We start from the raw sequence: 27,999 nt of genomic DNA, 5'->3' as shown, positions 1-27,999 counted from the left end.
CGACGGGGAAACGCTCACGCCGCCAAACAACCGGAGAAGCGAGAGGGAAGCAGTCTCCTGGGAGCGCGTAAAGTTCTGCCTTTGGCTGGACACTTTTACGCACAGACCCCAGGGCGGTGATCGGATCTGTGCGTGGCATCCGTGGGGTGAGTGACCTTGCTTTTACTTCCACTCTCGTGCCCAGCACAGCAGAGCCGCAGTCCCTCTCCTCCTCCGAGCGTGTGGTGCAGCGTGAAGCATGAGGTGAGGCTGCCGCCTTATTTATAAGTCCGGAAAGGTATGCTAATTAATCACGGCTCTGCCCCACCTTCTCCAAACCTGAATGGACCAATCGGGGAGAAGTCAAGTTTTGACCGGGGGTGGGTTTGTGCACGTGCAAGTTCTTGTAGCAAAGCTGTATGCAGGAATGTAATAATGGGGTTTTGAGAGAAATGACACGTAGCCTACTATCTTTAAATATTATTTGAATGGCAGGGTAAACAGAAATGTTTATATGATAGTTATTAACATGAAGCAGATGACAATACAATATATCCTTATTCTTGTGTGAATGTATTTCACATGATATAAAATAGTGATTTTTTAAAGTTGTGATATTATACACCATAAACACCCTACCAACGCGGAAACTGGTACGCGCGATCCCAGTGTGCAGTGTGCACCCTAACGTACTCGCGGACTTTGAGTCCGAATGATGCTCAAATAATAAAAGTATTACATAAATACCCTCAATTGTAAATCATATATTTTGACGTTGTCTTTGTGACGTGACATGTGGCAACTCAAATCTTTCAACCAATTAGCAGGTGACGTCAGTGAAGTCCCCGGGCGGTTCAGGGTTCAGGAAGGACATTGGGATTGAGCCTGAAAGGGACCCGATCAGTTGATCACACCGCCCTCAAGAGTATTCTGGGTAGTGGTGCAGTGGCAGTTTTATTCATAACGTAGATTTCATTATACAAAAACTCAAAGGGCTTTACATGTAAAGTCAATATACACTCACTGGCCAGTTATTAGGTGCACCTTGCTAGTAAAAGGTTGGACCCCCCGGACATTATTTCATCATTTTCATAATCATAATTTACGAACATCATGCAATTTAATTAAATTGAAGAAGACTTGAAATTAGAGATTGAGACCATAAACTCATGTTTACAAAGTTTACTGAATCACCCCCCCCCCCCCCCCCCCCTCCCGACGCCCCTCATGGACATTAGAAAGAATGCAAGTTTAAGGTATTTCTGTAAATCATTTTTATCCTTTTTATCTCTAGAGCTAGTGTTTAGTTTGAGCCTTCCCTGCTCTGTACACGGATGAAAATGCTTTTGAAAATTGCTTTTTTCTTATTATTAGATGATTTTAAACTAATGAAAACACATTTGTGTCACATTTAATTCCAATTCTGCCAAAAGATAACCGTAAATGGCACACACTGTCTCTAACCCTAGTAAACAATATGACTTATTCAGAAATGTATTTTGTTTTAGAATTTATCATCAGGGTTAGGCCAAGCCCAGAGTGAACAACAGCAATTAGGTCCAACCATTCATTTAGGAATTAATTAAACAGTCCGAACAGAGTTATACCAGCTCATGCAGGTAATACTAGTTTATGGAATTCACAAAAAGGAGTCATTTTATGTTGTCTCAAAATGACTGAAGTCACAACTGTTCCAGCAGCCGTGCAGAGAAAATGACCCAGTTTCTGCAGCCGTCATGCATCTGTTTATGCAGGGTATATTACATGAAACTTGAAACATCAAGTTAGGTTGAATGGGATTCCCAAGCATTCTTTCATGTATTTACATTGCATTTTAGATTTATGATAAATCATGTCAAAGTTTAAGCTACAGTGGGTCAAGTATTTTCTTAGTGCCTGATTTAGCAAAAATGAGATTCAAATGATCTGTAATAAAAATGGTCAATAGAGCCATTTACAGCTGGGAGCAGAAGTTACAAAACACAGAAGTTATGAAACATGTTTGAATCATAGGGAGTGTTACATGGTACAAGCGGTGTATTCAAAACTATGTGCAGGGCCATCACATGACATGGGTTCACACATGAGCCCTTCAAACTCCCAAACAGCTTTTCATCCATTGTGTAATGAGGATTAATTCTCAGCTTCGCGTCCAGACAACAAACAAAAGGAAACTCTCTTCCCGGTTAAAGTAAGGGCAGGATTTTAAGTGATCGTCTGTGTTTGTATGTGTTTGTCTCCTCTTCAGTGGACTTTTGAACTTACGCAATCCAATCACTGTTAGCCAATTCTCACTAAACCTCTTTGCGTCTTAGACTCCGCAAGACTTTGTCAATAGCTTCTCACTTCACACAGAGTTCCCACTATGTGTGAGATAGTGTGGAGGGTTATAAGTGACCTAATGTACTGTATAACTTTATATCTGCCTCTATCATCTGTTGTGCAAAGTTAAATGATTTGTCAAAGCGAGTGACACTGGGCCATCTTGTATAGACCGACAGCAGCTAGTGAAACCTCTCAGTCAGAGAAGTCAGTGCATGATTTGCCAGGTCTTTGTTTGTCCTTTAGCTACTCCCATGGTTCCTGATTGGATTGGTTGGGGGGGTCTTTTTTATTTTCTGTGTTTTATTCTGCAGCGTTACAGATGAGAGACGTTAGAAAGTAGAGAGCCAGATGTTTTTTAACGGATCACAAAGAGAGTGAATTTTGGACTTTCTTTTTAAAAAAACATGGCTACATTTGCGTGTGGATGTCGTATTGTGTCTGTTGGATGACACTGAATAAGAAACTGTGTACAAAAACAAACGATTAGCCACAATTAAAAAAGCAACAATATGTAAATGTTGTGTTTACAACTTGCTTCCCCCCAAATGGCCAAAAAACAAACTAAACAACCAAATACCACGTCTATAATTGTGCCTGTAACAATGTGTCGAGTTCCAGTCTTATTCCATCATCCAAAATATGTTTACAATTGACACAATTAGGTTTATTAGGATATCACAAGCTTCCATGTGAATGTGGTTTGTCTGATGAGGAGCTGTCCAGTCTGCAGCGGTGCTGAATCATGGTAATGTGCACCAGCATGTTTTATTTTGTCTCCTGTGGTCATGTTATGTCAAAGAAATATTTATGAGACAGGATAATAATAAAAGTCATGAACTTAAATGAAAGAGTTAAATTATTGAAATTGAATTAATAATGATAGTGTAACGCACCACAAGAGACCAGAGTGAACTCAAGCGCAGAGCGCAGTTTTATTAGCGGGGTACAGACAAGGATCAGGCGTGGTAGGGTCCGGTGAACAGGCAGGGGTCGAAAGCCAGGAGCGCGGAGGTAGGCAGAGGTACCGTCGAGGGTCAGGCAGGCGTGAACGAGGTCTGGGACAAAGGAGAGGTCAATAACAGGTAGGCAGAAACAGGATATCAAGAGAACGCTCAGAATGTGATGGCAACATGCACAAGACTTCGCACCGGCTTCTGAGACTTCGGCAGCTTAAATGCCCAGCCTCTCCTGATGAGAGACGAGCCACAGGTGTGTTGGTGGGAGTGGCCGTGCCCGCTCAGTGGGCTGATCCTGAGTGGCACAAACCATTGTCACGTGCCACAGAGGGGTGACTGAGATCCCGAGCTTCGGACCTTAGTACTCCGGAGACGGGGAACGTCGGTTTGTGACAGATAGAAATGAAAAACGGGGACAAGATTAAATAAAAAAGGAGACAAGGGATGATGTGTGTTAACCTGTGGCAGGAGAATTGAGTTACAGGAAAGAAACTCCAACAAAAACAATGAAGGCCACAGACACATTTGAGCCGTTCTCAGAGATAGCTCAACACATTTTGTCCAAACTTGTTGTTTTCAGTAAAAATGTCCAGTTTCTTTTAAATTCCCCTTGAAGTACATCTAAAAGCCCATAACGTTGATTGAACAGAACTTAAAAAACGTTGTCAGCTATTATATGTTGGGGTTTAAACACAATAATACAAATCTAGATTCTTCCCTACATTTCTGGGGCCAAAAATCTATAATCACTTCAAGCTTAAAGATCAACTTTATTGTAAGAGCAACACACTTCGGCTTCACGCTTTTACCAGGGTGACTAACACTGAGTTTCACCCAACCAAATGCCTTACAATATAGAAACGTTGGGATGCGAATAAGATAATAATAATCTTGAATACAATTTATCTGATAAACATGTACTCATGTTTATCAGATAATATTTGTCGAGGGACACAAAAATATTTGAGGAAAACCAAATGTTCCAGAGTTTGTTGTATTTAGAGCCATCCTCTTGTTTTGGTGCCCTGAAGGTGCAACGGTGGAGCGTGCTGTAGATCAAACTTACAGTAACACCTGAATGACCACAGGGTGGCGCTGCACCCCTCGCGCAGATATGAGACCTACAGCACTGCTTGTATTTCATATAACTACTGAACAGGCTTTGGTTTAAAAGGGCAAAATAAACTCTACGCTGAAAAAATATTTATTTTAATTTCATGGGTCCCTTTTAATTTTTAGTTTTGCCTAAAAAACAACAACTTTTATTTCATTTTCTTTGAGTTTTTAGAGTTTTTATTATGAAGGTCAAATATGTTATAATTTCCAAAGGATTTATTTTAGCGCTAGTGTTGCTGATGGGGGATGAAAAGGAATCGGGTTCCCTGAGTATTACAACTTTGTGAAAGACCTGAAATGTAAATGGAAAACAGTGTGGCAGATATTCTGACCACAAATTAGGAATCACTTCCATCATGCATCAAAAACACACACACACACACACACACACACACACACACACACACACACACACACACGCTCTTCAGTTCTGACAACTAAATCCACATAAGTGTGCTGTTTGCCAGCTCTACATCTACTCACAGTCTTTAAACCTTCAATTATCAAAGAGGCAGCTTTAATTTCTTTATAATTCTGAATGTTTCCCATCTGTTCAGTTTTTGTTGTTCTTGTTTTGTCATTTAGAATTGTTTAGCGGTGATTTTTAAATCCCCTTTTCCCCCTTCATTACAAAATGAAAAATGGTTCTTATACAGAAAATGTTATTTACGGAAGTTTACAATCCACACACTGTCCTCTCGTTGACCCCTCTTGGGACGCCGGCGCCTGATCACTTTCTTACCAGTAATTGACTCTCGCTGTGCACATCGAATGGTCCGAAAGCCTCACAGCATCGCCGCACCTCATCAGCGCCTGTCTCTCACATAATCTCTCGCCTCTCAAGTTAATGCCAAAGCTGCGGGGAGTCACCCAGAGCTCTTCACTCCAATCCCCAGAGTACAAGTACAGTTAGTAAAGTGTTTTGGTGCCGTGAGAAGAGAAAAGTAATCTGAGGAAACCGAATGACTGTTGAAGTAAATACCGTTTGACAAAAGTTACGATTTCTGTGGTTGGAAATGTTCCTGTTTTTCTTCACATCTTCTCCTCAGCTGCTGCAATGCCCTAGTATTTTTCTGGCAGAGATCAATACGCTCAAGATTTCTCATCTTTCAGACTCAATTTGAGGTCAGGCTGCGATCGTAAATGACTCCTCCTTTATTACAAATCAACACACAAAACCTGTAATGAATATGCCACTCTACAGTGAAGGACACTCCGAGGACACTCAAGCATTTTTTGAAAATCCTTTCCCTCCTATTTTACGGTGCTCACAGAACAGAACACTTTAGCAAATGCAGGTGAATGCAGGTTCCTACTGTGAACACGATGAGGTTGTTGATGAAAGAAGGGTAATATGCAGGGCGTATGAACTGACAGGAGTGATTTATTTGGGAGCAGACAGGTCCAGAGAAGAAATAAGCACAAGCAAAGCATCCTCACTAAAAATAAAACGAAAAACGAAGAAGAAAAACGAAATCAAAAGCAAACATTTTACAGAAAGATGTACTCAAAAGAAAAAGAAAGAAACCCCTGAAAATTCTATTTGGACAGCTGGAGATGATTTAAACTATGTACAATTATGTTGTTCTAAATTGACTCAATGTTCCATATAAGATTAATACCACTTCGGGAAAAATGGTCAATGATGTTGAAGCTACTCATCCTTCATTACACTAAATTAGTCTGAACTTGAAACCAAAACAATAAGCTTAAAGATGCTAAAACGCAGTGCATAGCTAACAGGCACTTCCATCGGGTGGTGAGTCTTGGTGGATTAGTCCGAGGTCTCTTTCAAATCACATGTGGTAATTGTATCCCATTCATTGTGAAAGTGCAGCTTTTAATTTGAAGGTGTGGAAATAAAGGGTTCTACTAAATGTTCAGACATTCAAGTTTGGACACAGACTTAATATATGCAGACCAGTGTGTACAAATAAGATCAAAGTTTATCTCACAGCTAAGGTCTTTTTGTAAAACATAATCATTGAAATCAACAGAATCAGGCACCAAAGTGAATCCTGTTTCGGTCTGCGGCTCAATCATCCCCTGCTGCTGCCACAGATTACCAGAGGCTTGGTGAGAAAGAGCCGTCTCGTCTTTCGCTAACCACTTGTGGAAGGAAAGCTCTTCTCTCTCCGCTTCCACTCTTAGCACTGATTATTGGCTTTATACACTGTTGTGCTGCACACGCACGCAACGCTCAAAGCAGTATTGAATATGATGATGCATCAGGGATCAGGTTGATAGTGACAGAGCTGCAGATCGCCTCGGCCCCTGTCAGTGTGTGAAGGACAGGCTTCTAATGTTTAAGTTTAACAGCATGCATGTGGCTTTGACCATCGTCCAAACAAAGCGTGTGTTCCCTCTGTCTAATAATTAATATCAGTGGTTTCCGGTAAACTAAATCGGTTGTTTGTTTATTGTTTCCCAGTCGATTAGAGTTGCCTTAATTCATCAATATTATATATACAGCATACTTTCTTTGCACCATTTAAAACTGCGAAAAAGCTCTTATTGATATTTTAGCAACTATGTGGCATGCAAGTGCAACAGAAGAAGCGAGAAGTCTGCATTACAATTTCGAAAGCAACAATGAAAAAAGCACTACCAGCGTTTTAGTTACTTTTGATTTGTGGTTTTGTGACCAATGACTTATACTCTCACCGCTCTCATCAACCTTGTGGTTTCCTTTTCTGGTTTGCAAATCCTTTAACTCATTACATTCCTAGAAAATATAATTAGTTTCTGAAACTCTGTGTTATTTTAAAAAGAGGAGAATGAAATGCCAACATCCTGTTACGGAGTTGGGGCCACAAGGGTCTAGACTCAAAAGTAGACTCAAGGCGGGGTAGCCAGAGGCAAAATTCGTCTTTACTTTACGCAGGGTAGTACACGGGTAGTCAGACAGAGAAGGCGGAGCAATCCAAATCGGCAGGCAAAGGTTGACCGAAATGGGTCAAAACACGGGAAGGCACACTCAGGAGAATCGCTGGTGAGCTCATTGGAACAAAGAGACAAACTGGCACAGCACAAGCCGTTGGCACAGACTAAATACACAAGAGAACGAGACACAGGTGGAAACAATAAGGGTGGGGCTTGCAATCACAGAAGGCGGCGGCACACAGGGAGGAGGTGTCTGAAACGAGAGGGATGGGTGAGTGACAGAAACACAACAGAAAACAACACGTGACCTAATGCCCCAGTCTCGGTGTTACAGTACTCCCCCTCTTAAGGCCGGCACCTGACGGCCCAGGCTCATCAGGAAACCTGTGTTGGAAGTCCTTGATGAGGTTAGGGCCCAAGATGTTGCGGGCTGGCTCCCACGACCTCTCCTCTGGACCGTATCCCTCCCAATCCACCAGATACTGGAGGCCCCGGCCACGGCGCCGGACTGCCAAGAGCCGCTTGACGGCATAGGTTGACCCACCATCGATGAGTCGGGGGGGTGGTGGGGGTTTGGTGGCAGGGACCAAGGGGCTCTCCTTGGCTGCGTTCCATGTAGCCCGGCTACATGGAACGTGGGATGCACTCTCATGGGTCTCGGGAGTTTAAGCCTCATGGCCACAGGATTGACCACCTTAGAGATGGGGAAGGGACCAACGAACCTTGGCGCCAACTTGCGGGACTCCACGCGAATGGCCGACCTGATAGTTAGGGAGTCCGTTGCCGATCCGCCATCCTCTTCAAACGTGCAGAGTTCTTAAGGAGAGCCTCGCGGGCTCGTTCCCAGGTGCGACGGCAACAGCGGACCATGGCCAGCGCAGAGGGCACCCTGGACTCCCTCTCTAGGGCAGGAAACAGGGGTGGCTGATAGCCATAGGCACACTGGAACGGGGAGAGACCCGAAGACGACGACGGGAGCGTGTTGTGCGCGTATTTAATCCAGATGAGGTTCCTGCACCAGGAAGTTGGGTTTTGGGAAACCAGACAGCGAAGACCGGTCTCCAGCTCCTTGTTCAAACGCTCCGTCTGCCCATTGGATTCAGGGTGATAGCCGGAAGACAGACTGACCGTTGTTCCTAAGAGGCTGCACACAGTGCTGTAGTGGTAAAATTAGAGGTGGGTAAACTCTGAATTTTCAGACCTCGACGCGATGCGAAGCAACGCGATACGAAGCGTCGCGTCTCTCTAAGGCTGTCCTGGCTATATTGCATTATGTTAAATGTTAAATGTTATTTTAAAAAGAGGAGAATGAAATGCCAACATCCTGTTACGGAGTTGGGGCCACAAGGGTCTAGACTCAAAAGTAGACTCAAGGCGGGGTAGCCAGAGGCAAAAATCGTCTTTACTTTACGCAGGGTAGTACACGGGTAGTCAGACAGAGAAGGCGGAGCAATCCAAATCGGCAGGCAAAGGTTGACCGAAATGGGTCAAAACACGGGAAGGCACACTCAGGAGAATCGCTGGTGAGCTCATTGGAACAAAGAGACAAACTGGCACAGCACAAGCCGTTGGCACAGACTAAATACACAAGAGAACGAGACACAGGTGGAAACAATAAGGGTGGGGCTTGCAATCACAGAAGGCGGCGGCACACAGGGAGGAGGTGTCTGAAACGAGAGGGATGGGTGAGTGACAGAAACACAACAGAAAACAACACGTGACCTAATGCCCCAGTCTCGGTGTTACAGTACTCCCCCTCTTAAGGCCGGCACCTGACGGCCCAGGCTCATCAGGAAACCTGTGTTGGAAGTCCTTGATGAGGTTAGGGCCCAAGATGTTGCGGGCTGGCTCCCACGACCTCTCCTCTGGACCGTATCCCTCCCAATCCACCAGATACTGGAGGCCCCGGCCACGGCGCCGGACTGCCAAGAGCCGCTTGACGGCATAGGTTGACCCACCATCGATGAGTCGGGGGGGTGGTGGGGGTTTGGTGGCAGGGACCAAGGGGCTCTCCTTGGCTGCGTTCCATGTAGCCCGGCTACATGGAACGTGGGATGCACTCTCATGGGTCTCGGGAGTTTAAGCCTCATGGCCACAGGATTGACCACCTTAGAGATGGGGAAGGGACCAACGAACCTTGGCGGCAACTTGCGGGACTCCACGCGAATGGCCGACCTGATAGTTAGGGAGTCCGTTGCCGATCCGCCATCCTCTTCAAACGTGCAGAGTTCTTAAGGAGAGCCTCGCGGGCTCGTTCCCAGGTGCGACGGCAACAGCGGACCATGGCCAGCGCAGAGGGCACCCTGGACTCCCTCTCTAGGGCAGGAAACAGGGGTGGCTGATAGCCATAGGCACATTGGAACGGGGAGAGACCCGAAGACGACGACGGGAGCGTGTTGTGCGCGTATTCAATCCAGATGAGGTTCCTGCACCAGGAAGTTGGGTTTTGGGAAACCAGACAGCGAAGACCGGTCTCCAGCTCCTTGTTCAAACGCTCCGTCTGCCCATTGGATTCAGGGTGATAGCCGGAAGACAGACTGACCGTTGTTCCTAAGAGGCTGCACACAGTGCTGTAGTGGTAAAATTAGAGGTGGGTAAACTCTGAATTTTCAGACCTCGACGCGATGCGAAGCAACGCGATACGAAGCGTCGCGTCTCTCTAAGGCTGTCCTGGCTATATTGCATTATGTTAAATGTTAAATTTAACAGTAAAGAAAAGTATGTCAACACAACACAACAACACAATTGCAGATTAAGAACTATCTACATACGGAGTCTCCTTTTTACAGTAGTGCCCAGAGGGCCTCCTTGTCCTCCACGTCAGGTCCTGCCTTGCACAGAGGAGCCATGAACCCCAGAACGCGTGTTCTGGGGTTCATGGCTCGTCTGTGCTTCTCCTCTCTCTATTCGACCTGGTGTTTCTCCTCTCCCTGTGCATCATTGCCTGTCCTCTCACTGTCAAAAAATATGTTGAATTAAGAGTTAAGCAGCCTGTCAATTACACTGACAACATAAGTTAAAGGAACACTCATGTACTACCTATGTCATCATAAATAGCCTATACAGCAGGGTTTTTTTCACATTGAGAACTGACTTATTTTCTAATCTACGCGTCACCAGGCGTTTTTCTTGTCCTTTTACCGTGCACGACCAGCGAACACAGAGCGCGCGATTACTACCCCCCCGTCGGTCGTTCCGCCCGCAACGACTACTACCCCCCCCCGTCGGACCTTCTCGACCGGTCCGCGAAATATTGTCTGACATGAAACCGGTCCGTGAGGTAAGAAAGGTTGGGGACCACTGGGCTGATCCACAGCGTGTATGTGCCTCCTGGATCCTGATTGGTCGCTGCTGCAGCCGCAAGGCACTGATTGGATGCTCACAGACCGTAATACAGCGCAGATGAAAAGGATTCAGACTACGGCGTTTATATGTTCAACAATAGGAAACGTAGTCTTAGCTGTTTTAAAATTACACCAATTTTATTTCGGATTATTCCAACGGAAGAATACAAGGCGCAGGGAACTTTGAGGTGCGTAAACTCTATTTATAGGTGCGTAAACGCTAATTATAGGTGCGTAAACGCTATTTATAGGTGCGTAAACGCTATTTCCAAAATTCTAGAGGTGCGTAAACGGCGTTTACGTGCGTTTACCCTCCACTACAGCCCTGGCTGCACAACTCCCTCCAAAACTTGGACACGAACTGGGGGCCCCCGATGCACATCTGCAGGGAAACCATGGAGACGGAAAACATAATAAAGCACCGCCTCCGCCGTTCTCTTGGCGGAGGGCAGCTTAGGCAGGGGAATGAAATGGACCATCTTAGAGAACCGGTCCACCACCGTGAGGACGGTGGTGTTGCCCTCGGACCGACGAAGCCCTGTGACGAAGTCCAGCGAGATTTTGGACCATGGGTGGTGTGGAATCGGTAGGGGGCGAAGGAGCCCGGGCGGTGGGCGTCAAGGGACCTTACAGCTTGCACACACCTCGAAAGCTGACACGTACTCCCCCACCTCCTTCTCCATCGCGGGCCACCAGAACCGCTGCCTTAACACGAACATTGTCCTCCGAACCCCGGGTTGGCAGGACACTCGAGCGCAGTGGGCCCACTGGAGGACCTGCGACCGGAGAGAAGAAGGAACAAACAGCCTGCTGGGGGGACAACCATTAGGAACAGAGATGCTTGCGGCTGCCTGCCTCACCCTCTCCTCAAGGTCCCAGGTGACGGCAGAATGTGGGAGGGGGGGTTGGACGGGGAAACAGGGTCAAACAGCCGGGAAAGAGAGTCTGGCTTCACATTCTTAGAGCCTGGGCGATAAGACAGGGAAAAGTTGAATCTATTAAAAAAGAGGGCCCACCTGGCTTGACGAGTGTTTAGTCTCTTAGCTGTTCTGAGATACTCCAGGTTTTTATGGTCCGTCCAAACCAGGAATGGGTGTTCCGCACCCTCCAGCCAGTGCCGCCACTCCTCCAGGGCTACTTTGACGGCTAGCAGTTCCCGGCCTCCAATATCATAGTTCCTCTCCGCAGGTGAAAGGCTCCGGGAGAGGAAGGCGCAGGGATGCAGCTTGTTGTCCTTTTCGGATCTTTGGGAAAGTCTGAGGCAGTGGGAGTGTTCTCAACCTCCACCACAAACTGCTGATTAGGATTCGGGAGGGTAAGTACCGGGGCAGTGGTGAATGCTTTCTTGAGGTGTTGGAAAGCAGCATCGGCGGCAGGGTTCCACCGGAACTTGACCACAGAAGAGGTTAGTGCATGCAGCGGGGCTGCTACTGAGCTAAAGGTCCGTACTGAATCTCCTATAAAAATTAGCAAAACCCAAAAATTGTTGGACCGCCTTGCGGTTGCTGGGAGTGGGCCAGCCCATGACTGCCTCCACCTTTCCCGGCTCCATTTTCACCTTGCCTTCCGACACAATGAACCCCAGGAATGAAACAGTAGACACGTGAAACTCACACTTCTCAGCCGTCACGAACAGTTGATGATCAAGCAGTGTTAATTTTGTCGACGAAAACTATGACGAATATTTTTCGTTAACGAATCTTTTTTCCATGACTAAGACGAGACTAAGACGTGACAAAAAACGATCTTAAAAAATAAAAACTATGACTAAATCTATTCTAACTTTCGTTAACGAGACGAGACGAACATGTTGGTGGTTGACGAAGTCACAATACTTTTTTCCCCTAAATTCGCACGCAGCTGACAGACAACAGACAGGAAGTCTGGCGGATATTGACGTGTCATGATGATGTCATCCACAAACCCAGAACCCGCGCTCGCATCGGTGCAGCGGTGGTTCTTGTGCACCGACTACAGACCGCGACGACTATTTTACGCTTTGGCGAGTTTGAATGTGCGCTTCATTAGTTTAGCTCAGCTGTCTCTGTTTAGCTGACTGTTAGCGGGCTGAAGCCGTGGTGCTTCAGAGAAACATGAAGACCCGTTTAACAGACTGTCGGCCAGCAGAGATCCATGCAGACTTTTCTGCTCTGTTCTCTGGCGACGGCAGGCAGCGTTTCCTCGGCTGGATGAGACGGTCCGTTACATGCTTCTCCAAACGCGTCTAACATAATAAACTCATTGCAGGTTCTGAAGCCTCATGCATTTCAACTATGGTTCACGCGCAAATAAATGCTTTGCTATTTGTTAAAATCCAAATCCTTTCATGTAATGATTTTTCACATGTCATTTATATTAGCTCACACAAACACTTCAACCATTTGTTCTTGGCCCGGCTCCTCCGTCACATTTTACAATCCATTGTGGCCCGCGGGTCAAAAAGTTTGCCGGCCCCTGTTATAGACCTGTCCTAGGGATATCTAATGGACAACCAAGTACTGCAGGCTAGACTATTATGCAGTTGTAGACACAAGATTGAGAAGGGAAGAAAATTAGTTTAATATGGCTATTAAATGTGACTAAAACTAGACGAAAACTAATTACATTTCAGTCTAGTTTCCGTCGACTAAAACTAGACTAAAATGTTCTGAGTTTTCGTAGACGAAAACTAGACTAAAACAAAGGAGGATTAAAATGACTAAAAGTGACAAAAAATAATATGCATTGTTCGTCTAAAGACTAAGACTAAATCAAAAATAGCTGCCAAAATTAACACTGTGATCAAGAAGGCGCCGGAGAACCTGCCTGACATGCATCCGGTGGGTCTCTTCGTCAGGGGAAAAGATCAGAATAATATCATCCAGATATACAAACACAGAGATGTTGAGTAGGTCCCGGAGAACACAAGAAGCTCCCAATGGAAACTGGTAAAGAGCAGGCATTTACTTTAAAAAAAAGTTGGGACAGGTGATTGGAAAAACTGTCAGTGAGTCAAACTCTATCCGAAGCCAGACAGGAGAAGAGAAGAACCATCTCTACCTTTTGTTAACAGCGATGGCCGTGAATTCAGCAACGGAAGTACGGCAGAGTGCGATATTGTCAACTGTGGAAGGACATTTACCACCAAAGTTGGCAACCTAAACAAGTCGCTGGTGTTAAGTGACCAGACAAATACCTGTGTCTGGTGGAGAAACAATACCAGCAAGAAATTACCACCATACGAGCGACTCCTTTATCTCTGGTCGAAGATGTTTGACTTCAGAACATGTAGGTGTCCTTGCTTAAAGCCTTGATAGCAAGTATTGATCAGTAGGAAATGTTTTTTTCTGGGAAAAGGGGTCGAAGTGACACAATCAGTCAACCTCCAATCAATGTGGTGAAACTGCACATTGCGAGGGGAACGTGCTGAGAGGGGCAGAGAGGGGAGAGAGCAGCAACCAGGGATACCAGGGCTGCATGGGTTACAGCTCAGCAAAAGAGTTACTGTTATGCAACAGCTCAAGTCCGCCCAGAGGGAGATCAGGGAGGGAGAGAGAGAGAGCGAGAGAGAGAGAGAGATGGGGGGGGAGAGGGTGGGGGGAGAGCAGCGAGAGCACGAGCTGAGGGACAGAGAGGAGAGGGCTGGAGAGGAAACAGCAGCATGTAAAAGCAGATTACAGCTGGATCTACCATCCACACACACACAAACACACATGCACACTCTTTTACTTCCCCTCCTTTTCCATCATAGCTTCTTGCGCCAGGCAGCATCATGAGTGGGAGCGCAAAGGGGGTTCTCCTCTCCCCACCCAGGGAGTGAGGAGGACAGAGAAGAAGATCAAAAGAAGAAGAAGGGGACGGGACTGCAAAAAGGGGAAGAGGGAGATACGAAAAGAGAGAAGAGGAGGATGCTGTGAATCCCTCCTCCTCGCTCCCTCTTGCAGAGCTCCTCTCCTTCATCACTTGAACCTATGTCTCTGAAAGTGGGTCCCGCCGCTCAGAGCGCAGGCAGCCTCCTGTTGGTGCTGCTGTGGCCCCTGCTCTGTGCTCTGGTGCTGGCTGGAAGCTCCACGGTGAGTCACGTGGATCCCCAGAGCCCCGCTGCCACATCGCCGCCGGAGGACTGGACCGGCACGGCGATCCGGTTGCAGCCAGACCTGCAGACCGAGACCCTGGTGCTGACGGAGGCACAGACAGAGGCACAGACGGAGGCTCTGCCAACTCAGAGCACCACCAGCAACTATACAGGTCAGTCAGTCCGACAGTCAATTTCTTTCTTTGTTTCGTCCTGAAAACCTCCACTGTCATCAGTCAGTGGAGGTTTCATGATGAAGGTGGAAAGAATTTATTTCCCATCAAATATATTTTTTACTAACGATGAACATTGTTTTAGGTTTTTGTACAGGCAATTAATCCAAAAATGTTGTCAACCATCTCAATGATAAAAATAATGAATAATAATCAGTGGAAAGTTCTCGCCGTGGTCACAGATTACATTTTGATGGCCAATACCAAACATGCTGACTCCATAGCATGTAGATTTATGTATGTACATGCTGTGCAGAAACGGGGTTTACAGAAACAACACAAGTCCTTAAAATGCCTTGTAACAGTAACCTTTGGGTTTCTCCTAACCTGAACCCGACCTTGGCCCTAAACCCGAGGAGATGCTAAGTACCATCACATCATAGTCACAGGAGGAGGAGGAGTCACAGGAGGAGTTTGGGGTTAAGTTCCTTGACCAAGGACACATTGACATGGATACTAGCTGAGCTGGGGATTGAACCGCCAATCCTTTAATTGAAGGACGACCCTGTTCTCCACTGAGCCACTGCACCCTGCAGATATCTTCTGTGATACTTGTGCTCATACTAAACCAAAGTTCACAGAGAATAGTGATCTCCATCCTCTGTGGACACACTCATCAGGACATGTTGTCAACCTTCTTTGCTTGTTGCTTTTCACCCCAAAACTCAAAACTTCAATTGATCACACCAATGTGTGTGTGTGTGTGTGTGTGTGTGTGTGTGTGTGTGTGTGTGTGTGTGTGTGTGTGTGTGTGTGTGTGTGTTTGGAGGGTTTCTGCATGAATGTGTGACACGATTTGTTGGAAGTATTCGAAATGTGTTTTATGTCATCATGTCTACACCAATATCACAATACAACAAACCTGAGTGTTACTACAAGTGTGCGTTTATTTCCTTTTAGCGTGTACTTGTCAGGGAATACAGAAGAGTCCACGCACGCCAATATGAACTTTTGTGTGTGTGTGTGTGTGTGTGTGCGTGTGTGTGTGTGTGTGTGTATGGCGGCAGGTGATGCAGACTAAAGTTAGTCTGTGTCCGGGCTGGAACTGCTCAGCCTGAAGAGAAAGCTGCATCGCATGATTTCACCTCAACTGGAGCATGAGCTGCTTTTCTCTTCTTCTCCGCTCCCTCCCTCCCTCTCTCTCTCTCTCTCTCTCTCTTCCCTCTCCACTCTGTCTACATGTCTCTCTCTCACTCTCTCAACCCCATTTTTTTATCCCATCTGTCTCATCTGTATTTTTTTCCATTAACGGCTGTACTGCCGGGTTCCTCCCATCCTTTCCTCTTACTTCTGTTCCTCTCCGAGTCTCTCTCACTTTGTCTCGTGTTTCCTTTCACTGTCGCTCTCTCTCTCTCTCTCTCTCTCTCTCTCTCTCTCTCTCTCTCTCGTTCTCTTCCATTTCCACCATTTAATCTTATGTCCCTCGGCCCGCCCCTTCTCACTCACTGAATCCTCACGTGCATGAATAAGTGGCACAGAGCAGATGACACAATGCAAACCTCACGTGCCTCATACAAACTGCACATAACACACACACACACACACACACACACACACACACACAGACCCACACACACATTGTAAATGGACGTGCTAGGCCCAAACAGCACCAATCTTCTTAAAGGTTTAGCGAATAAACAACATAGTTGCTTGTTTCATAACAGCAGCTCCAGAACGGGAATAAGCACTTTGTACTTAATAACGCACACACGAACACACTCACAAACACACAAACACACGCACACACACACACACACTCTGGTGATCAGATGGATTACCACATTGCACAATCACGCATGAATTACACCAGGCCAGAGTACTTGTGTGCAGGAGTTCCCAAAATAAGGTGTGAACAACATCAACATTTCCACGAGTGTGCATGTGCGTTTGTACGTGTGTGTGTGTGTGTGTGTGTGTGTGTGTGTGTGTGTGTGTGCGTGTGTGTGTGAGTGACATTATGAACAGCTTGTCTAGTCCAGTATTAACAGCTCTTCATTTTGTCAACTTTTTCACACCGTGTTTAATGCCGTTAGACTTTCTCCTTCAGGTCTTACATCACAGCGATTATGTTGCGTTCACGTTTGGTCATTTTAGTTTCAGCCTTTTAATAAATACAACCAGCCTCAGTTGTCATTTACAGAACAAAAATAAATCTATTTAAATATAGAAGGCATTTGTACAGTCAGATCTTTTGGACACAATATTTATTAAACCAGGAGGATTGAATGGAGACAGATCTTAAGAAGAATTATATTATATTTACAGTTTATGTATATGTTGTACATTTAATTAATGACGCTTTAGAACTTTAGATGGACCGCATCTATTGTTGCTATGAATCATTTGACTATATTTGTCTGTATTAATTCAGAGCAATTCACAGGGCTTGTTTGATGGAATTGTATATTTGGTCTCTATTTTTTCAAACCAGGCATTTACACCGGTATCCACATTTGCTGGAACAATAAAAAGACTTTATCCCTGTCCAATATAGCATGTTTTGTGACGTTTAGCGAGGTCAAATCCCTGTTGTCTGACTGGAGTCTGGAAGATTTGAGGAAAGTAACTGTTCATATCAAAATCACATCAATTGTCCAATATTTATCCTAAAATCATATAACGTCCATCCCGGTGAGATGTCTCCATGTCATCCACAAAAGCCAGGTGTTTGGGGGCGCTGGTGGGTGTCTGCAGAGGAGGCCCAACCTGAAAGTGTCCTCTGCACTCAGACCTGCTCGCTGAATCAATAAACCTGGTGCAGCAGACGCGTGAAGGTTCAGCCCACAGAGCCTTGGTGCTCTGGATCAAATCAGAGCTTCCAGACTCCATCAATACAAGATGTGGCTCATTATGCGCATCCAAGAATCCTCGCCGCCCGCTGTACTCAGAGTAAATTGAACAGAGTTCTGCTGTTGATCATTAACTCGTCCTCAGATGCTTCTGCTTTCACATCAGACGGCGCTAACACACTTTAAGCCTGTAAGGTCTTCTGTGGGTTTCTCTCCATCTTCTTTTCCTTACCTCGATGGAATGGGAAGAGCACATTCATAAATTCAGAATCTCCAGTTTTGTTTTATGTCCGTGGGAATATATTATCACAGTAATTTCCCATTTTTATCTCGGGTCAAGAATATCCATCTAGTTTCTTCAAATTTCAAAGTATCAAACAGCTTTCATACAGTATAATGAACTATGATTTCATACATAACAGAAGTAAAATGCAGAAATTATTGTATTAATCCACTCCATGAAATATCCAAATTAAGCGCTATCAAATTAAGGTCCACTGAGGCTGTACTAAGGTAGAGCAGTATTTTGTGCAAAATGTTGACGTCGGCATGCTAAGATGCTCACAACAACCTCCCCAATCTGTTGTAGATTTAATGTTGACCTTCTAAATTAACTGGACCAACATGCTATTATCTACTAATTAGCAATGAGCTGATGAGGCTGTTGCTAGCACACAAATCCTCGAGATTGCCAGAATACATTTGAACCTAAAGGAAGGACTCTACCACGTTCCTCGGGCCGGCCATCCAGTTCTTGTGAATGTATTCATTGATGTTGCATTGTGTTGTTAAGGTAACAACACAACAAGGCCACAAGTGAACTATCTTGGGGTGCAAAAAGCCTTTAAGCCACCAGTTACAGATCAAGCTGGCGATAAGAGCGAGAAGCAGCAGCGGGCGCACTTGGCGCCCAGCTGGTCCCCCTGCTGAGGACCTGGCAGACCATGTCGAGCGGCGGATATTCCAGCCATAGAAGGGCTGTAAGCCTTTAAGTTAACACGCTAAACGCAATTTATTAACCTGGCAGAGTGCGTGAGGGTTAATGTTAGTGTTAATCCCTAAATGAGGCCGATATCACTACTTAGCAGGGAGTGTTGCTTTTGATGTGGCCACAAGGTTACAGTGGATCTGTTTTATTTGGTGATATGAAAAAGGTATTGTAACGACAGTTTTCTAATACAGTCCTTGGTGTCTGAAGGAATGCAGCACCCACTCTGCACCCACCCTTCCCCCTTATACTTCTTCCAAAGGGAAGCAAATTCAATGGAGTGCAACTAAGCGGTCGGCAACCACAACCGAGTTACTGTGATCTGTCCATGAATCCAGCTTCTTGGACAGAAAAGAACGATTATGTCCATCCAATCTGATTAACTGTCTGGTAAAACCAATTACCTTTGTCTATTCCAGGCATTTCTAGCGCAAGAAATCTCATTGACACGCTATTATCCAGCAGTACAGATGCATTCACTCACTGCTAGCAAGTGCATTTTTATTCATTACTGTCTGTTTGTAGTTTTTTTTGCTACTTCAGGATTGAAATGGAAGCCACGCTAGATTTCCAATCCACATAATATAACAGTGCCAGACAGAACTTTCACTTTCAAAAAACCTTCTCAAAGCATGAGATAAATGTTGACATCTGTAATGTCTAGATTCCAACCTTTTTGTGGAAACACATGTTGTAAGTGTACACACACACACACATTCACTTGACGCGTTTGGTTATTTCTGTCAGCGAAGCACACTATCAACACCCCAGAGCCCTACAAGCCTGGTGAGCCTCAGACAAAGAGTTCCTTCTGTCTCCTGCATGTCAATCCAATATGGTTGCTGGCATTGATTCAACTTCATTATTACCTTCCCACGGCTTACAACTAGAGCCGCTCTCCGGCCAAGCAAACTCACAGGGAGAGAGTGTGAAATTGGCCCGCTCTGTGCTCCGACGGATGAAACTAGATGGGAACAATTAAAAGGTGTTCGGGCCGAGAGGGAAGAGGTAGCGAAGTCAAACACGCAACGTTTTTGAAGTGAAGTCAAACCTAAAGCAACAACCTTATCAATAAAATCAGAAATACACTCCAGCCATCTTAGGTTAACACTTAGATACATATTTAGCATAGACACACAATATTGGTATCTGCAGTATCTCAACATCTAACTAATTGCAAATAAGTTAATAACCTCATTTCCTAAACTATTGCTTTAAAATAATCACAAAAAGGAGGCCTTGCCTTTGAAACATTTGCCTCAGGTTAAATGGGGACGGTTGAAGTCCCCATTTAAAAAAAAAATACCGCCATTGCTCATTCTAATGATCTTAAATATGTATAGGTATATGAATACCCCAAAAGGAAACATAAATCCCTATTAAATGTTTTTGCGCGGCCCTTTTTTGTAACTTTATTCATCTTTTAAATTGGTCCATTTCCAATAACTTCTCGTCTTTGCAGGATGCTAGAATAGGTTTCTGTTGACTTGTCCCATTGGAAACAATTTGACCGCCACTATGGCTGAACAGGCAAGAAATGAAAAGTAGAATTTGTCATGTAACTAATGGATGCTTTTATCTTGAATGTGCAGTTTTTCTGTGCAAACAACTACAGTTCTGGTTTGCCTTGCATAGCTTACGGTTTTGAGACCATTGACACCTTTTCTGGCATGCCATTAATGTCCTCAGTTAAAAATTAGTCCTACTGTCCCTGCGCTGTCTAACTCGAGAGGTTAACCTCAATCACATCCAACCAAAACTACTGGTTAACGATTGTTCCTACAATATTCGCTGTGTAAATATGTTGAGTGGATGCGCTTCCATGACCTCCAGCTTCTTAATAATTGCTCATCCCAAAAAAAGAATCACTCAGAATGTTTTATTTCCCTCAACTAGCATTTGGGACTCACTGGACACGGGCACGGAAGCCTGAGGTAAACATGCCCACAGGTTTGCACAGCAACAGACACCATCATCAAGCAGAGGGAGAGCCGGGGGGGATTAGGTAATCACTTGCGATACTGCGCATCAGAGAGGTGCCACAGAAATAGACAACACTGATGGAGAGGGCGGAGTGAGGTATGATGTCAGCTTGCTGGGGAGGCCGGAGCAAATGGACACAAAAACACTCAAGAAGAAGAATCAGACAGGAACATGAGGATGTAACAACATGAAGCGAGTCAAACTTCAGCCAGGAATGCCGTCTTTCATTAACTTGAACTCAGACTTTTAGCGTCTGAGACGCTGAGAAGACATTTTCAGCAGTTTGTTTATCCAGGGAAAAGTGGCCAAGCATGGAGGAGAGACTCGAGGGCTTGTTACAAGATACGGCAGTTACGCTTGTAATGTTTGCACCTGGTGAGTCAGTGTGTCATCATGGTACAACATGGTTCCACTGGCCCTACAGGCCTCACACCGCTGGTCCGATTTGGCGTTGTAGCCGGTCGTGACATACAATGAGGTTGCGTTTTGGGAAGTGTAGGATTTAGTGAGATCCAGCAGTTAGGATATCTTAGCTTCTTCTGTATGTTCAAATATAGACAATTCCTTGTCTCACCTTATAACTGTTCACTCCTTCTGTGCATGTGAACAGTCGAGTGTTTGCATCTTTAATGCAGAAAGCCTAATCTTTATTTAATCACAAACTATTCCAAGTGCTTCCCTGACAGGGACTAGTTGGGAGGGGTTTAGAGAAGAATACAGCTGAGTGGATGTTTGGTTGTCTGCATCGGGTTGCCAGGTTTGGGAGTCTGGAAGTGTATTAGTGCCCCACTGGCGGCTCAACGCTCTTTTGCAAACGCACAGTTTACATGTTGACAGATAAGCTTTTTTGCATGGGAACTAAACTTGACAGGAAAGAGCAAACAGAGCGGAGAGTCAGCACGCGCACACACACACACACGCATGCACGCACGCACACACACACACACACACACACACACACACACACACACACACACACACTCTGGTGATCAGATGGATTACCACATTGCACAATCACGCAACTAACAAAGCTTCCTTCTTTGTCAAACACACACTACCTGGACATACGTGCACACACAGGTTCCATGATTAGGATCTGATGTCAGTCACACACACAACTTTATTTTCAGCCAAACTGAAGTGAAATAAATACTCAGCAATAACAACCCCAAAACCAATGCACATATTGAATCGATTCAGGGATTAATACCAGCTTTTATTGATGTCAGGCTTTGGGAGGGCGTTCTCTTCACACTGGCGTCATTGTCTGTCTGTCTTTCTGTTTACTATAGTGTGTTGGTGGGTAGCGGAGGTGGGTGTTACTTCAGTGCCTCTGGGTTTGTAGGGACGGCAAAGCTTTCTGCTTTGGCATGGCAACAGCAAGCAAAAAAAACACCTCAACTAGAATCTTAAAACACACTAACACGTAATATGTTCAATATTTCATCTGCCTTTATAGAGGTGAAGGCTTTTTCTTTAGCAGACAACTGTGTGTGTGTGTGTGTGTGTGTGTGTGTGTGTGTGTGTGTGTGTGTATGCGTGTGACTGTGTGCGTGTGCGTGAGGAAGCCTGGGAGGTGCTTACCAGATTTAAACCTTGGGGTAAGTTTCCACACATGCATGTGCATAAGGCCGAGTCTCTTACTGGTTATATGTGTGCAAGCATGTAAACACAGTCAGTGTTTTCATTTTCAATATTTTCATTTGACTTAAAAATTGTACACTCCATTGTTAAAAAAATGAGAAAACACTCATTTATTGAAATGCTTTGCATTGAATTGTCACTATGCATAAAAAAGGTCATAAAGATTATATTGTGCTTATAAAAGATGCCATATTGTCCAGCAGTGCATGATACATTAGCCACACTATGGAGATTACAGCACACATGTACGGTGGCCCTGAAGTGCAAAACACATCGGCAAATAGAAACGCAAAACCGCAAATAGGAACGCACAACGAAATGAACTTCTTACGGAAAGGGTAGGGCCTTATAGCAGATAGCAGAGGACGGACCCTTCTGATTGGACAGACGGACTGTCTGTCTTTTAACCTTCTTAATCCGAAGCCTGTTTTGTTGTTCAATTATATTTAGGTGTTGGAAATAAAAGGGGCGGGGTGGGGGGGGGGTGTACCGCGGCCGCTATGGCCGACACGGCTCGGGGACCGGAGTCCGATTCCTTGGCGTGAGGAATTGTATGTGTGGCGGGAGTGCGTGACACTTGAGAGCCCTGTATCATTTCCTGTTAAAAGACAGAGAGTCCGTCTGTCCAATTAGAAGGGTCCGTCCTCTGCTATAAGGCCCTACCCTTTCCATAAGGAGTTAATGTCGTTGTGTTTTCCTATTTGCCCTTGTGTTTTGCACTTCAGGGCCACCGTACTTCTGTTACTGAAAATAGGTGTTATAAACTCCCCAGATGAATCTCAGATGATAATTTAAACCACCTAATTTTAATTCATCTCGCTTTCATTTGAATGCAAATACCCCTCCCTAGATTTGCATTTCTCAAATACAAATGAAAGGACTAAATAAGCGGATACATACTACGCCCAATCTTAATTAAAAGTCACATTTTAATTGTCCAACTTCCATTTGATATATGCTGATCATGTCTTGTGTTTGACTATAGTATATTGCAGTAAATATTCAGCTTTTGTGGTGAATACAAGTTGTTAGCGATATCATTGCAATGTGATTACACAGCTATTGGCCACTTGAACTAAACCTCTGACATTTTTTTCTAAGGGGCCGACCACTCACTCATACATTTGTACACACGTACACACAAACATACAAACGGTAATAGTGTCAGTAAAAGGTAGCCCACTTTGGTTGAAACAGAACACGTTTTAGTTTCCCCTTCAAATCATGAGTCAACTTGTCCTTGTTTCTCTGTACTACACGCGTTACGCACGTGACTGATGTGCGTGAGCTGTGTGTGTGTGTGTGTGTGTGTGTGTGTGTGTGTGTGTCGGGGAGGGGAGGCTGTCATCTTCACACAGGATCACAGCATCCTCTCTCTCTCTTTCTCTCTCTCTGTCTCTACTGCTGCAGAAATCCATCTGTCACTCCCAATCAGTATAGAGCAGCTTGCTGCCCCCCCGCCCCCACACACACACACCAAAGTAAACTGCAGTACCACATGCCCTTCTGGACATTATTTGTTAAAACGTTACCATGCTTTAGTTTTATTCCTCTGTTCATTTCTGGCCAGAACATGTTTTGTTAAAGTCCTGCTTATCGTAATTTTTGTAATAAAAATAAATAAATAAAAAATAGCGCATACGCTAAGTTAGCAACCAGCTAGTGGACATCGGGCAACATTTAGATATTTCCATAATGAGTTTCCATATGTTACATTGTAAATATATAACTTTCCTCCTGCATATTAGCAAATATAGGTGACAACATGTCCGTGGCCCAAAAAAGTTTACTTTAATGTCTCTGAAATGTACTATATTTTTGCATTGCAATCCAATCATGTGGTAAATTCTACCTTTATGATTTTCTGGACAAGTACTTTTTGATGTATGTTGATATCACACAGACTGTCAGGGATATGTGTATGATGGAGTCGGCGTGGCGCAGGGGTAGAGAGGGTGTGCTGCGAACTGCAGGGTTGGCGGTTCGAACCCTGGTTGCTCCATGTCCCATGTCGAAGTGTTCCTGAGCAAGACACCTAACTCCTAATTGCTCCCTGGGCAAAAATGTAAAAAGTCATGGGTTAAAAATGTAATGTAAGTCGCTTTGGATAAAAGCGTCAGCTAAATGACCTGTAATGTAATAAAAAAGCACAAAATCCAAGCATCATTGGTCAATAACCCTGTCAAACCACTATACACTAAATTAATCAATCCATCAAATTAAACTTATTTTCAGTGGAAGTAAAATCGTCCAAGAAAAAAGTTGTGGAAGATGTGTTTTCGCGACTAGCTACGGCATTAAAGGGTTTACATGAGATTTTCTGAGAACCTCAAAAACCCTGCAGAAGAATCTAACAATAGCTGCAGTATCACAAGACCTCTGTGGCATTCGCATATTGTGGACCAAAGTAGTTATTTCTGTCTTTCAACCAGTCCGAGTCTAGATCTATCGAGTGGAACGGATAGTCTCGGGCTCTGTAATAGATGCTTTGGATCGAGCTGTAGCTGTGTTTGACAAGAGAGAGAGCAAGTAAGGTAAAAACAAAGAAAGGAAGGATGGAGGAGTGGAGAGAATCAAGGTAAAATAAAAGGAAATGGGCAGTAAAATAGGAATTAAGGAAGATTACATTACAGTTATAGACGTAAACATTATTAGTGTCACAGAATCAAACTGATACCCTAAGCCACCAAATGTCCACAATCCAGAGTCCAGGATGTGACTAAAATCCAATTAAAAATAAATGAAATAACGACCCCACTGCTCACTTAATTTATTCTCTCAGTAAGAATAAGTCTCTCGTCTAGATAAGTAGTTTCAAGTGTTCTTCAATGCAGCATGATGCTCGTCTTGTAAATTATAGTCCCTTTAGAGTCAGACAGCGTACGCTTTAGGAAGGGGCTATCTTGTGATGGACAGCTCACTACCAAGAAACAAGAGGTCAACAGCCAAACTGCCAAACTCGAGGCTTCAAACCCAAGTCTTCCAACCACTGGGTGGCATCACAACGACCATTTCCACTGCTTATGGAAAAGCTCTTTTTTTTCCTCATTCACGTCCCTTGCTCTCAATCACAAGCTGCTCCTTTCGGTTCGTGACCTTTTTGTTTATTCCCCTCAGGTCTGTGCTGTATCCCCGTCCTGCCGCCGCGTCGGGGTTCCTTCTACGTGGAGACCGGCACGGGCATGTCGATCGGCAGCGTGCTGGCCTTCTGGTGCAGGGAGGGATACCAGCTGGTCGGCAGCGACAAAATCTACTGCAATGTCAGGAACGGCAAACCGCAGTGGAGCAACTACCTGCCTGTCTGCGAAGGTCAGCTGCTTCATGTGGTCACAGCCAAGCACAGATTTTCGGGGGCATTCGCTGATGAAATAAACTTTTTCCAAATATAACTGCCCCACAGCGATCCCCAGACCGGAGGACCGTGGTCTGAGAGTGGCTGTGTTGGCCTCAGTGGTGAGTGGCATCGTCATCCTCGCCATGTCCCTGTCCTTCCTCATCTGCTGCCTGCAGGAACGGTCCAGTCGGTACCGAGCCAAGAAAGAGGGGCGGACCAGGTAGGGCCGCAGAGAGTACAACCCTTTCCCCTACATAAAGCCCCCCCCACCCGGTGCAAGAGCGTCACCTGAGCGGTTAATGTCGTCTCTCCTCCGCAGGCGCAGAGACAAGCTCTCGTCCCGTCGCAGCGAATGCTGGATGGAGAGAGAAGAGGGCGAGTGGCAAGCCTTCCCTCCTCCCAAGATCTTCCATCTCTCCCAGAGGATGAACCCCCGTCTGGCTCCAGACAGCCCCCTCTACCTGACCGCAGGCCTGGGTGGATACGAGAACAGAGGATACCAGAGGTGAGCTGGAAAGCGTCACTTAGGCCTTGACAAAAGAAGCTCTGGTACTCTTAACTTATTGCTCATTCTGGTGTTTTGATCCCTCTGGGTATTCGTCAGTACTCCACGCTGTTCATTCAAGATTGTCTTGATGAGGATAATGCTCTGCCCACCACCGGTGTGCGGCAATTAGTCTCCTTTGGGAGGGTGTCTGAAAATTGCCAGCAGCTTGTGTTCTGCATGTAGTTCTACATTTGAGAGAAAGAATTAAAAAATGGACAAACCACTGCACATATTTAACTATTTGTAAGAGGTTCGGTAAAGAATCAGTTTTGCAGCATTTATGTCATTGAAAGTTGTGTAACCGTACCTTTTTTGTTGTTGTTTCTTGTATACAGGAGTCAGGAGAGTTTGCTGAAGGCCTCCCTGCCCGGAGTCTACCCCTCCGAGTCTCAGCTTTACCCACACGTCGTCCTGCAGAGGGTGCCGACTCCAACGGCACCCTCTGCCCCTTCTGCTCCGTCCACCCCACTCTACCTCCACCTGCCCTCCTCGGCCTCCTCGCCTGCCCACGCGACCGCCAACGTTCAGCCCCACAGCATGGCGCAGTACCCTCTGCCGACGTATCCGCCCCACCCAAACGCCGCGGTTCCCGCATACCACCCGACACCAGCACCCATCTACCCCAACCCCAACCCAACACCACAGCGGCCGTGGCAGTAGCCAGTCCTTCCATTTTCCGGTTAAAGGGCACTGTGCCATCACCCAATGGAGCCATTGGAGGGAGCATTTTGGATCTCTGCATCTCTGTTTTCTCCTGGATTAAGCAGCAAATGAAAAGCAAAACTGGAAATACAGCCAGCGTAGCAGCCCCCCTCTTTTTTACTGCATGCCTGCTGAACTTCTCCTGCATTTTTGACTTAACAGGAACTGAAATAAACACTAGATGTTTCCTTAATTCTTGCTGAACTGCTGCTGCAGCTTCCTCTGTCCCCTTTAAGAGCAGCCTTTAGCCATCAGAAATTACAAAGCTTCAAGTAGCCGGCCGGGAGGAGAAAACTCTTTAAGATGTGCAATTCAACCATTTGTGAAAGAGATGGAGGTTCTCAAAGGACTTTGACAATGGCCACCACTGTTTAGGCAGAAACTGATTCCTATATATATATATATATATATATATATATATATATATATATATATATATATATATATATATATATATATATATATATAAATAAATACATACACATTAGTATGTCTTGGTATTTTCTTAAACTGGTGAGAAACAGACTGACTGAATAGCTTTATGGGTGGCAAATAAACTGCAGAAAATGCAGCTGCAGCCACTGAATGCAGCAAACATTGGTGTTAGTATGGATTTAAAGATACATTTTTTCTCAACAGAAGCTTAAACTAAATGTGAAAGTAAAAGTTTTTTTTTCTCCGTCTGTACTGTAGCAACTTATTCTGTGCCAGTATTTTCTGTTTTGTTTTGACCAGTGCACATGGCTGAAAAACCGAGCTGGGTTAAATAATGCATCTGGGCCATGTCCACTTATGGACTCTGATTAGCTTGAGTTAGTGGAACACAAGCGAATATTGCTCCTAATTTAACTTAATTTAAATTAATCTTAAAAAGAATGATCTTGTACAGTACATCCATTTTAATCATAAACTGTCTCAGAGCCGCTGTAATTGCTTTAGTCAGTTTACACTCTAGCTGTGAGCCGTCTTTATTTTTTTATACAATTATACAAGGACTAAAGGACTTTGTTAGTACAAATCTGCACATTGCTTTTTGAAGAGGGATTTTTTTAACCTTTACTAATTACTGTATACAATAATACTGCCATAAAAGCTGAATAAAGACATTTGTTAAGTTGAACT

General features: G+C 44.9%; 1 protein-coding gene across 2 annotated transcripts; it reads left to right on the top strand.

The window, feature by feature from the left end:
* Window positions 1-4: 4 nt before the first annotated feature.
* Window positions 5-27,997, top strand: LOC120817812 (uncharacterized). 2 transcript variants are annotated; one of them, XM_040174368.2, is made up of 6 exons: window positions 5-146; window positions 14,334-14,830; window positions 25,412-25,603; window positions 25,695-25,848; window positions 25,948-26,133; window positions 26,511-27,997. In XM_040174368.2, exons 2-6 carry the CDS (start codon window positions 14,554-14,556, stop codon window positions 26,833-26,835), a joined length of 1,134 nt encoding a protein of 377 aa, XP_040030302.2. In that variant the 5' UTR covers window positions 5-146; window positions 14,334-14,553; the 3' UTR covers window positions 26,836-27,997. The 2 variants fall into 2 exon arrangements, with proteins under 2 accessions (XP_040030302.2, XP_040030303.2); XM_040174369.2 differs by having other exon boundaries at window positions 110-243.
* Window positions 27,998-27,999: the final 2 nt, after the last annotated feature.

This window comes from Gasterosteus aculeatus, chromosome 4, assembly GCF_964276395.1.
Source record: "Gasterosteus aculeatus chromosome 4, fGasAcu3.hap1.1, whole genome shotgun sequence".
NCBI classification, from domain to species: Eukaryota; Metazoa; Chordata; class Actinopteri; order Perciformes; family Gasterosteidae; genus Gasterosteus; species Gasterosteus aculeatus.
Note: the sequence above shows the minus strand (reverse complement) of the source record. Positions and strands in the feature narration are given on the sequence as shown.